This window comes from Myripristis murdjan, chromosome 11 (assembly GCF_902150065.1).
Source record: "Myripristis murdjan chromosome 11, fMyrMur1.1, whole genome shotgun sequence".
NCBI classification, from domain to species: Eukaryota; Metazoa; Chordata; class Actinopteri; order Holocentriformes; family Holocentridae; genus Myripristis; species Myripristis murdjan.
In genome coordinates this window covers 14,262,102-14,274,337 of record NC_043990.1, presented here as the reverse complement: position 1 = coordinate 14,274,337, position 12,236 = coordinate 14,262,102, and the positions used below count along the sequence as shown (strand labels likewise).

Below are 12,236 nucleotides of genomic sequence, written 5' to 3'. Positions count from 1 at the left end.
AAATAATACTAATAATAGTAACAGCGGACAATTCATCAAAAACACTGAAAACCTCCTTCAGTTCAGGATAACCTGCTTGAGAAAAGAAGGAACATTTACCATCAAGGGACAATTTTGAAAACTAGCTCCTATGCTTATTATTATTGTTATTACTATTGTTGTTGTGCCTATACCTATTTACCACCTCAAGTGCCATAAATGTTTATGTCAGCTCATTTTTTTCTTTTATATGCTGTTTGATTGCATATGATTGTTTACTGTCAAGATAAAAGATACATTTTATATGTAATGTGAAAAAGTTAAGAATTTTACAGAAAAATGTGAAACCACTGTGCTGCTATGAAAGTATGTGCATTAATACCAAACTTTACTACATGATCGGCATTTTGTGTGATATGAATACTGTATAGTCAGAGATTTGCAAAATGTAACAGGTCTTTATTTGGACAATAACTTTCCATATGAATGTCAAGAACATCCTTTCCAGCATGAAGCCAACTTGAGCAAACAGACAAACAAAAATAAAATAATCTGCTTTTTGAAATAATTCTCAGTGCAACAACTGAATAATGAAGGAGTGCCACTTTTTAAGCAACTGTAAATCTTATTGAAAAACTTTTTCATCATTAAATCACAAAATATAACAAAGTCTTACAATGAGATGACATTTAAGGGAATACAGTTGGATATTTTGATTTTTTGTAGTTCTTAGATGATTAAAAAGCTTTACTGAGAAACTGATCCTGAAACTGACTTAGAAAAAAAAAAAAAAACTGGCATCCTTCACCATCCGACATGCTGACATACATTCACTCATCTGGTGAGGCGGAAAGTTTTTCTATCTTTGCAACAAAGCGCTTTCGACTGGTGTCCAGGATGTTGATGCCATGCTTTTTGAAGTCATATCCCACCCGCTGCAGCTCCTCCAGTCGCCCCATAATATTTTGGGTGCTATAATCCAGAACTTTAGGCTTCTCCAGTATCTGCTGCACTGTTATTCCTCCATTCAGGAGACAATCCAGTTTTGAATTTAGTGTTTCTGTCCCGATATATAGCACCATTGGGTAGGTGACTATCAGTTTTTTTATGTCAGATTTCCGACAACCGAGCAAAACCATTTTCTGTTGAAGGCTTTTGATGTTCTTTTTCAGATACTCGTTGGAAAGGTCCAGGATTTCGGCCCCAGGGCCTTGCAGAAGAGCTAGTAGTTGAGCATCGCTAAACTTGAGAGCAGCTTTCAAAATGTCAATGTTTTTCTTAACCCTTTTAGTGCTTCGAATGAAAATATACAGGTTTCTGGACAGGATAGCTTTAGCAAACTGTTCTGGATCCTTTCCACCGAGTTCTGCACAGACGTCTTCCAGAAACTCCACCATCTGCTTGTTGAGCTCTACACTGTTGGAGAAGGTCCGCGGCGCCGTGGTCAGCAGCCGGTGGAGGTCTTTGGAGTTGAGTCCTAGTGAGGTCAGAAACATTATGTTCTCCTCTAAGTTCTTGTTGTCACTAGACCGGAAGAAAGACTCGGGCGAGCGATCTAGGATGCTCACGATTTCCTCATCGCTCTTAAAGATGTTTCTCCACAGCTCCCAGCGCTGTTCCAGGTGGTCAACTGAGCGGGTGATGGCGCGGGGAAAGCGAGATATGATGCTGGCGATCACTTTGCGGCTGGCCCCTTTGGTCTGCAGGAACTGGGCAAGGCCGTGCTCATTGGTGATGACTTTACGAAACACCCCGGGCTGGCGCTGGCGGGCCATCTTCACGTCCACCCCCATGAGGTTCAGGTTCTCCAGCAGAGACTCATTCTCCGAGTGCACCACCAGCTTCGCCTCGCTGATTTTCCCAGTGACGGTGCAAAGCCTCCTGGGAAGGCGGGTCGATGCAAGCTGTACAGGAAAGAGGGCGAAGCTGCACTGCAGGGCTGCCGATCGGTGGAGGTGGAGGTGCAGGAGCACCCTCACTCCAGCTACTGCTGCCATTTTCAATGAGTGGGTCTTCAAGGAGACATGCCGGCAAACCTACAGGAAGAAAAATAAACACTGGATGAACACCTGAAGCAAATCACATAATCAAAGGATGGGGAAAACAGGAAATCAGCATCATGATGACATCCACATGGGCTGTAAACAAAATGAAGTAAACAGAGATGAGACTCTACCAACAGAAAATAACTGTCTAACTAACTAAGGAGATGCTTTCCAGTGTACCATTTATTATCGCTCGTTATGTCTGTTTTTCTTCTTTCTTTTTCTGAATTTGTTGTACAATCACAGCACCGACAACAGTTAGTCAACATTAATGTGCAGTCAGGTGTGTGGTTAGCTTCAACTTAGCTGCCGGTTAACTGTTACCTACAAACTAACAGTTTGCTCGTACGATGTCGATAAACCTGGACTTTATCCACTTAAAACAATCAAAACAGCGTTTGTCGACTCACCTCATACGTTCAGTTTCTTAAATGGCCCATACTATAAGGTGGCTTAATACTGTTACTCGAAAATATAAGCATTGTACTGAGAGTGACAGTCCGGAGCAGCAGACTTTAGAGGAAACCGAAACGGAGCATGTGCGAAGTCTCGCGAGACGTCCTGAGAGCTGGAGCGTTCACGCTCACTTTCTGCCCGCCTGGTATTTTTAAAGAGAAATATATTTGCAACAGCTTTTATGTACTTGATATTCTTAACTGGAGTTTACTGGAATAAAGGGAAAAAAAACTCTTACGGAAGTAAATTTCTCATCTCCCATTCATTTCCCCCATAGACACATGTTACATAGATTTTTTTTTTTTTTTTCATTAGAAGAGTTGCTGAAAATATACCACAATATAAAAATAAAATAAGAATAAATTACAATTAATAACAAATAACAAAATTTGGGGAAATGAAATAAGCGAACACACAAAAGGGTCCACTGACTAATTGGAGTAAATCTGAAATTTCTAAGTAATTTAATAGTTTTTGCCAATTAATGATTTCTGAGTTTTAAATTTTCAGTAGTAGTCAAATATGTTTTAAAACTGGAATCTTTGAAAATATAAAAGCGGGGGAGGGGTATTTTTTTGTTTTAGCCAAATCATTTTATCAATATAATATTTAGCTAAAATAATAATCAAGTTAATTACAGTTTAATCAACTGTAAATATTGGGAATGATAAATATAAGTAATATATCAGTGTTTGTTAGCCTGAAATCTTTGTCTAATTTTTTTTTTTTTTTTTTTTTTGTACAAGTACAGCGAAACTGAAATGCATCTGTTTTTTATAGTACGGAAGGATTTATAACAATTAGCTTTAACAGGATAAGACCTGTGTACAAACAGAACAAACAAACAAAAAGTGCTTTATTTTGTCTGGAATTATATATTTATGTGGTAACAGAAACATAGTTTTCCATTGTTTTCTATTTAAATATAGATATAATATATTTACACGTGTGTAGTAATAGTGTTAAAGATAATTTCATATAAAACAGTAGTGCACTTTCTATCCAATATAGATTAATATCTTATGGCCGATTATCACATTCGCAATGGTAAGATAAAAGATACAGCCTATAACAAACATGAATGGGAATTTGACTTCCTGAAACCTAAATGCCGGCTCTACATTTTTACATAGCGCCATCTATTGATGTGGAGTTTTAAAAAAATCCTGGATGTACCTTCAAGCACTAGATGGCATTGTAAGACCTATTTAGGGAGCAGAAATTATGGTATATGGCATATGGTTATTGAAATGACACCACAAAGCTATAGGCTATAATGTGCTGGATTTTATTGTTTATTAAAGGATCATCATTAGAAATCAACTTAGAAATCAGCCAATCTTCTGAGGTCCATGTAAAACAATACAAAAAGACAATAAAAAGAAACAAACTATAACAGTCACAATAACACATAAACAAATAGCCTCACAGTTGGATCTCCATACCATTCCCATTCATTCAAGGCAAGAAAAGTGAGCTGTCTCTACAACATACATCCACAAGCACAAAACAGATGAACAATTTCATAACATAAAACACATGGAAACTACCTAAGCACACATTACTCAGTTACTGTACTTAAGTATAATTATCAGGCACTGGAGTATTTTAGTGTGTGAGACCCAGTATTTCTACTCCACATTATTAAACACAACATGCAAAACACAAAATATGACGCACTGAGCAACAACATTACATAAAATACCTCTCACAGGTTAATGCATTAATAATTTTGATTGATTCTTCATAATTACTGTTTTGCATTTCATATTTTTTACTGCCAATACTTTTACCTGATTAAAATTGAGATTTCAGGGCTTATTTCCACTGTGGTCTTGCTGCTTTTGTTCAAGTAAAGAACGAGTGATTTTCCATCACTGATAATGAGAAACAATGAGAAATAATGTAAAACATGGGTGGTGATGATTCACAATAATATTATTGCTGTAATCTCACCTTGCACAACATTTAGAGTGATTGCTGTTGCTATTGTAGGCTAAACAACAACAACAGGTAAATAACAAGAACATATGTAGCATGTAAACAAGAAGTACAGGAGCTTTCATGATCCTTTATAATGCAATGGAGTCCATTCATTCTCAGTTATACCAAACCACAGTTAACTTAAACAGCATCAAAGGCCCACCAACATCCACATGACCAGCTGTTCTTGTTAGACATTTAGAGTCCATTCATCTCAGCTCTCTGAGGAAACAGGACAGTCTGCCATCTGACTGTCCTAAGTCTCTGTGAGCAGTCTAGCATGTCCTGTGTCCTGCAAGCATGGCACAAAAAACTACTGACCTATTCTCTTTACTAATGAGCCCTGCCACTCATGAATATTTCAACACAGCCTAGTGATATCTTCATTATTCAAATGGATTTTCACTCCACAGCTTGTAAATTGAAGCGAGCATGCTGCTTCGTCCAAACAGCCTCCATCTGATATTTGGGCCGAATAACAATCTCAGCATTACTTTTTGTCCTTGTCATCGACAGAACGCAGCTGATTTTTCATTAGCATGCCCAGTTTCATTTTGTCCTCGAATACCCAGATCAATCTTGCCTGCATTTATTTACATAATGATGTGATGATGGTAAGGCAAGTGGCTCTTGTGGCCTGTGCTGCCCCCTTCAGTCATTTTGAGTGGGAGATAACATGGTCCCCCATCCTCCGCTCTTCATAAAGCATGATGAGAGGGGGAAAGTGGCAGACACAGCCAACAAGTGTCTGGGTGGATTTGATTCAGTACTGACAAGATGGCGTTCCTGACTCTGCAGACAAAGCACTGTTTCATCACCTTATTCTTACCACTTTGCATCACATTATTGCCATTTCCTTTGCTGTGCAGAAAGCAAAGCATTCTCTGGCTCCTTGATGTGTGCCAAAATTTAAAATTTTCTCTAAGAGCAATGAAGTTGCACACCTTCCTGCAATCATTTCTTATTTTTTATAGTCTTTTTAATAGTCAGACCAGTAAACCAAATGTAATGTGGCAGCAAAATATTTGAGCTAACACTAGAAGACACTGTGTCTTAAGGTGAGGCCCATCTTTGTCAGGACATCTGCAGCTCCTGTGTGGCGACACTATTTGAAGCTGAGCCTGACAGTGCATGTCTTGCATGCCCAACTGCATTTTGCAATTATTTCTACATTTGGTTGGAGAAAATATAATTTCGTGTTTTGCCTCTTCAGTGGGCAAAAAATATCTGGTGGCTGTACTGTTTCTATTTTATCTTTGTTTTCCCCCCTATCCATACCTGCAGTGTGCTGATGTTTTCCCATTAACTTTCTGAAGATATCCTTTATTGATTTTTGAGCTTCTTGCCAGTATTTGCTCAAAGTGTTTCTGACTCCAAGACTTTTACTTCTGAATTTGACAGTCTTTTGGTTGTCTGATACCATTTTCATCACAGTGTTTCTGGATACCCGTGCCCTCCAAACTTTCCAGAATGACAATGTAAGCCCACATATGCGTTCATTTCAGTGCATGAACACACCAGCTGTTGTGTTTGCATTTATGTGAAATTGTGTCCTGATCCATTTGTTGCAGCCTAGTAGTAGAGTTGCTCGGGTAACCGCAGGACTGACACAGTACTCCTTTAATGTATCAATAATTCAGATGCTGAAACTTTCAAAGAGTTGGGATGGTTCCTGTTGTCGCTGCACAAACAGCAAGTGTTCACAGCTGAGATCAAACTGGTTAGGATGTCTAAAAGAAGATGGGTGGAATTCAAGATCTGCCAGACTATAAGCTGCTCAGCTCCTGTCAGCCGAAGACAAAGACCCTCGTCTCCTGCTGCTGCTGGTATGTTTTAAATTATCCATCACAGCTCTCTACAGAAACACTGATATTTCGATAGCTTGTGTAAAGGTGCATGCCGCTTTAAGATGATGATATTTTATAATCAACGATAAAAGCAACAAACATTGCAGCAACATTGTAAAAGTGGTAATGTTTAATCCTCACGTGCAGTGTTCATTATCTATAAAGTATTTCTGGCATCCATTAAACATCCATTAAACATCCACTCCTCCACTACTATCCCCCATGTCCTTGAAACTGATCCTTGTTTCTCCATGTTACCTGTCCCATGAATGGAGGAGACAAGTGAAGCTGCTGCTCTGAATACCTGGAGTACCCCGCAAAGAAACTCAAAAGCGTCCTCTCCAGGAAGTAAACGCCATTAATGTGTTTCGGATGTGATCAGAAAAGCCCAAAGACAAATCTTACTTGGACCAGTCTGAGCAACCTCTCCTCCAGTTTCCGTTGCAATGGAGCAGAAGTTTGACTAGAAAGAGGAGAATTCAGATTCAGGGGTGTAACAGTTTGTTCATTACATTAATCCACTGATTATAAATTCTGCTGAATCCATTTAATCAATCTGCTAAAGGAAATACATAGAATGAATCATTTTGACACCAGTCTGAACTGATATGAAATTATTTTAATAGATTCATTCATGATAGACAACATTGTTGTGTGATGTTAGACCTATGCTTTGCAACTTTTTGCCAATAAAATTGTTTTTACTAGAATGAAGTTAAAGTAATTCTATTTTTTTTTTTTTTTTTTTTTTTTTTTTCAATTTCAGAAGAGAGAGATTAGTCACTGATGATCACGTGGGTTTGTTGATGGCTGTAAAATTAAAAGCACTATTTTGGCACTGAAATGAGTCTGTGTTGACTCGATTCACAATTTACAAACTTAAACAACCTTAAACCATGTTAACTTAGTTTCTTCATCACCTAGTAAACTGTGCATTAAATGGATGTTCAGCCAAAAATTCACACTCCTAAACATGAACCAATGTTTGATTTTTACAGTTTTATATTATCCTTAATACGTATCATTATAATTTATTTATGCATTTTTACAGTGAAATTCCCTTGATGTGACGTTTAAGGGACATCTCATAAGTACTTTATCAGACTGATTGATGATTGGGTGTCTCCAGTGCACAAGCGGCGTGATTGTGGTATTTCTGACAGCACGTGAAGGCAGCACGGTCGGCTCCAGGCTGGAGGGGGCGTGGTTAGAAAGCCACCTATGAGACGTCATCACAGTCGGTCTCATGTTTACGTGGAAAACATGGCGGCGGAGTTGGGACTCCAGCAGCAAGGAGACAGCTCCTAGTCATGTACCGAGCTCTTTAGCAGCGAACCCGCAACGAAGTCGGACGAGAGACACTTTGCCGTCTTCGTGACCTGTCTTTGTTACCTCGTATGAAGCGGTTTCTGTTTTGTTTTAGCCACAGGGACTACGGTGATGGAAGACGAGGAGAGGCAAAAGAAACTCGAGGCCGGCAAAGCAAAGGTAACGTAAGGTTCTCAGTTTCTCTCCTGGCAAAACTAGTATATCGCTAGTGCACTGAGCGTACCAAATGACTCGGTGTTGTAGACAACTTATTGTTTGATGGCTGGGTTTGTCAGCTGGTTTTGGCCCCCCCTTCCCTACCCCGCACTCAGCTGTCACTTGTACCACACACACACGTCCTGCTGTGACAGCCGGCCGGCCGGGTGGGTTTCCCCCAGGGTTAGCCGCTGCTAGCCACACACTCCTTTGTTATGTCTGTCGATACTCCGCTATGTATTCCTCTGTCACTGTAACCTCCACCCTGCCCTCACATCCTTACCAAAGTGGAAGTCTAAGAAGCGCCACCTGAAGTAAAGGCTGACAATCTTGTGTGACAGGATTTTCCAGACGTGTTCTCACTAGCTTGAGCAAACATTGCCCCACATGCTGCTGAGGAGGCTGACCCTGTAGCGCAGGCACACTGCTTTAATCAAAATCAGCGTCAACAATTAGGCCGTGACGACCCCCCCACCCTGTAACTGGTGTCAAACACGGATGTCGCGGTGCTGCAGGCTATCACAGAAGACAGAAGCAGAGAAAAACCTGTATTGTGGTTTTCTCCATGGGTGCACCTAGCTAGATGCCAGTAGAATATGTATTCACTGTGTCATAAATGGCAGATTGCTCTATCAGAACCTATTGTAAAGATATTTAGAGTCGTCTTGATGTACTGCTATTTCTTAGGACTGCTGTTATTTGTCTGTTATTCATGTCCTGGGCATGAGGTCTGTCAGCGTTAAATATGTGAGTAAATTGTAATAACATAAAATACAAATGTAAGGCACTCATAATGTGTTTTTGTTTTCAGTACCAACTTAGTAAGTATGTGTGCCAAACTGCTGGATTTCTAAGACACAAATATATACACAAGGAGGGGGATGTTGTATTGGTACTTGTTCTTTTTATGGGAGGATACTTGTGGAATAACCTATTGGTTGTGAGATGGATATTACAGAAGTCAAAAAAAGTCATCATTTTTATTGACTTCACTTCAGAGATTACTGAGAAAAAGAGATCTGTTGATAAAATCTCTAATAAACAGTGTACTGATAATTCATGTAATAAAATTTCCTGTACAGCTGTTTTGCCTTAGAAACTGGTATTGTGACGCAAAATGAATATAATAATAAACAATTACGACTGATAAAATACAATCACTTTTCAACCCTGATATTGAGAATGCCAATACATGTCATTGTTTTTAGTGGGTGGTGGAAATTCAGTGGCTGATCCTGGAACTGGAGCTTTGGCTCTTGGTCTCGCACAGCAGGAGAGAGCGTGAGCATGGCCATCTCCTTGGTTATGGCTTTGGCATTTAGGCTGATGAAAGGCTTCTCTGTGTTTCTGGAGGATTTAACGCCGTAACGCTGTTCCAAATTATACGATGTGGCTCCCTCTTCCAAGGAAGAAATTTGCTTAGTTAAGTCAGTGCATATAGACATCAATAATGCACCACAGGAATATCCAGAACATGATCTCTCATTCCAGGCCATTAGCTGCGGATGTAGTGTTGCTTTCACTTCTCTGTGGCAAGATCTATCACAGTGAAGACTGCATTACCAACATTATGGGGCTGGTAGTGTAAGACTTTGGCTGATTTTCCTGTTGTCTGATGGATGCAGCCTTAAGTATTGTCTTTGGAGACTCTGTCCTTGAATAGTACCCGCTGTTGTACTGATGAGCCCAAGATGGTTCGAAGACATTGATGTAGTTGAAAAAACCTCACAGACTCTGATCTGGCGACTCATTATGGCTTGAACAGAATTCTCCTCCGCCCTTATTGATGCTTGTGCCATCTATTTCTGCCCCCTTTCAAGTCCTCACTACCCAAACCCAGATTATACAGATGATTCAAGAGGGCTTCCATTAATTCCCCTTGATATGTGCCGAGCACAGGCAGGATCAGCATAAATTCTGTGTGCAAAGCAGCACCAGTTTAAGCTTTACATGTCATCACAGATATGCTCTGTGTGACCAGCTGCTCTAAAATTTGACTTGAGGGCTGTTGTGCTTCTTTGACACTCTTTGTTACTCCCTCAGGGTGTGTTTTTCCAGTACGTATCAGTAATTTGTCAAGTATATTTTTGATAGTAATTACTTATCTTTTTGTCCTTCCCCAAGAAATCAAGGGAGGGACCATGCATCAACTTTATTGTGTGTCAGCCTCTCAGTTTGCCCCACAATCTATCGGTCTGTTACTTACAATATCTCTGACACCACCGATTGCATTCTAATAAAGCTTATTGGGGATGTGGCATCCGATGACTTCATTCAGGCACTTTTTAAAATCACAGCGATTGTTCAAAAGGCGGCATTGCAGTGTTTTTAAGTTGTTACTGATTCGCACCAAGGGGAACCTACATTATTGGCCAGGGACATCATGTTAATTTATCTTTTCTCCTTTTCTTCTTTTCTGTCCATTCAACACTGATAAAAAAGTATGAGAGGAACATGAAGTGATCAGGCTAAGAGTGTTTCTCCCAGTACAGTAACACATGGCAAATGAGTGCCTGTGCAAATCTTTCTCTCCTTTTGCAAAGCGAGGCATTGTGGCTGTGAATCTCTGAAGCACAAGTTCCTGTACTTTCTTTTATAATTGTTAGCGTCTCTCTTTGTACTCGTGACAGCTAATCATGATGGTACTTATTCAAAAGATGTCTTATTCTTGCTACTGACAATGCCATCACTTACTCACCATGACATTAAAGTCTTAAACGGCGGGATATAGTAGAAAATTGTTTTGCTAAAAGATTCAGTAAATCCAGTGGAGAAATCACTTCCAAACCATGGAGATTGATCATCAAAAAAGCAGCTTATTACTCATTTGTTCATTTTCCAAGCCGCTTGACCTAATTAGGGTTGCAGGGCAGCTTATTACTATTAGTCATTATTAGTCTAGGTTCATGAGATTGCATGTAGGTTTTCTGAGGCTTGTCAAACTGCCTAAAGGTGACTGTCACTGATAGAAAGTGGTACAAAGAAAAGGCACAACTTGATCTACTTGGCTTAGGCCTATGATTAATCCTTAAGGAGACAGTGTTAATCATGGTTGCACCCTGCACAGCTCGACATACTGTGCTGGACAGACCATGGTTTGTGTACTTATGCAGTATTTTAGAGTGCTTAAATGGACACTGTAGAGTTTTACAATCTAAATGACTTTGAATCCTAATATAGAAGATGTTCCAACCTTGGCAATCAAGTGCTAAACTGGTTAAGAAGGGTTTGCAAAGTGGTTAATTGAATGTGATGGGCTAACTGTAATTGGCTACAACCGACTGTTACAGGTCTGATCTGTCACCTGTTGAAATTGGCTTTTTTTTTAACCCTCTTGACCACATCCATCTTCCTGTGTAGAAGAAAGTGAAAATTGCAGCCTGCGTCCATTCACAACCCACAAAACAATAAGTCAAGAAGTCTTTCAACACAGACTAATTGGTAACTACTTTGATATAGAGAGAGAGATCATTTGTCCTCCATAGAGAAAATTTGTTTCCACTGCCTGTACACACACAAACAATTAAAGAACATCCAGTCAATCAGTCTAACACGAAAACATAGCCACAAGGAACACAATACAGTCAAAAGAACACAAATCAATTTGTTGCATCAGTTTTTTGCTGTTATTGCTGTAGCATACAGGAAGGGGCTCAGAACACAGCCTTGGGGGGCTCCGGTGTCGGTGGTAATGGGTGTGGTAGTGGTGCCTGCCTGCCCTGACCGCTTGGGGTCTGTTAATGAGGAAGCTGTGCACCCAGCAGATGAGGGGAGGAGGGGTGTTGAGATGATGGAGTTTGCTGAGCATCTGGTAGTGTTGGATGTTGCTGAAGGCAGAGCTAAAGTCACAGTGACCAGGGGAATCCAGGTGCTGAAGGAGAGTATGGAAGAGACATGCCACAGTATCCTCTCTTCCTCGTTTGGCTTTATATACAAACTGGTGAGGATCTAGTTGTGGGTGACAACATTGAGGACTGAATGTAACACCACTTTTTCAAAGCATTTCATTATGATGGAGGTGAGTGCTACCTGTCTGTAGTGGTTTTGTTCAGAGGGGCAAAGTTTCTTGGGGACTAGTATGGTGGTGGATGTTTTCCAGAGAGGAGGTGAGTGATACATTGATATCTTATTGATATTATCATATGAAACTTGATATCATTTATAATTTCGTATATTTTTATATTGTGATATGGCATATGCGGCGTCTTTTCATGATTTTAAAACCTGTATTACAGTAAAGAAATGCAATTTTCTGAACTTATTGCACTGTTCTTGCTATTTTATTATTTGCAATGTCATCAGGTCCAGATTACCACGGACTAGTTCGAAAAAATCTCTGGTGTAAATATCTTATGAAAGCAGCCACAGTCATCCCTACAATATCGTCACAATATCAATATTA

The 12,236-nt window shown here is 39.8% G+C and overlaps 2 protein-coding genes across 5 annotated transcripts in view; one reads left to right on the top strand and one right to left on the bottom strand.

The window, feature by feature from the left end:
• Positions 1–423: 423 nt before the first annotated feature.
• On the bottom strand, positions 424–2,590 carry mterf1 (mitochondrial transcription termination factor 1). The gene is made up of 2 exons (XM_030063617.1): positions 2,435–2,590; positions 424–2,015 (listed from the first exon to the last, which is right to left on the bottom strand). Exon 2 carries the CDS (start codon positions 1,974–1,976, stop codon positions 810–812), a length of 1,167 nt encoding a protein of 388 aa, XP_029919477.1. The 5' UTR covers positions 1,977–2,015; positions 2,435–2,590; the 3' UTR covers positions 424–809.
• A 4,993-nt stretch (positions 2,591–7,583) lies between these two features.
• akap9 (A kinase (PRKA) anchor protein 9) overlaps positions 7,584–12,236 on the top strand; it is a 75,771-nt gene continuing 71,118 nt past the window's right edge. For all 4 annotated transcript variants that reach the window (XM_030063613.1, XM_030063611.1, XM_030063614.1 and 1 more), the window contains exon 1: positions 7,584–7,798. In XM_030063613.1, coding sequence (XP_029919473.1) covers positions 7,751–7,798 — 48 coding nt within the window. In that variant the 5' untranslated portion in view covers positions 7,584–7,750. The remainder of the gene's footprint in view (positions 7,799–12,236) is intronic.

Bases quoted from the DNA above. Each gene is read 5' to 3' on its own strand.
- mterf1 (XM_030063617.1), bottom strand. From the start codon at position 1,976: ATGGCAGCAGTAGCTGGAGTGAGGGTGCTCCTGCACCTCCACCTCCAC.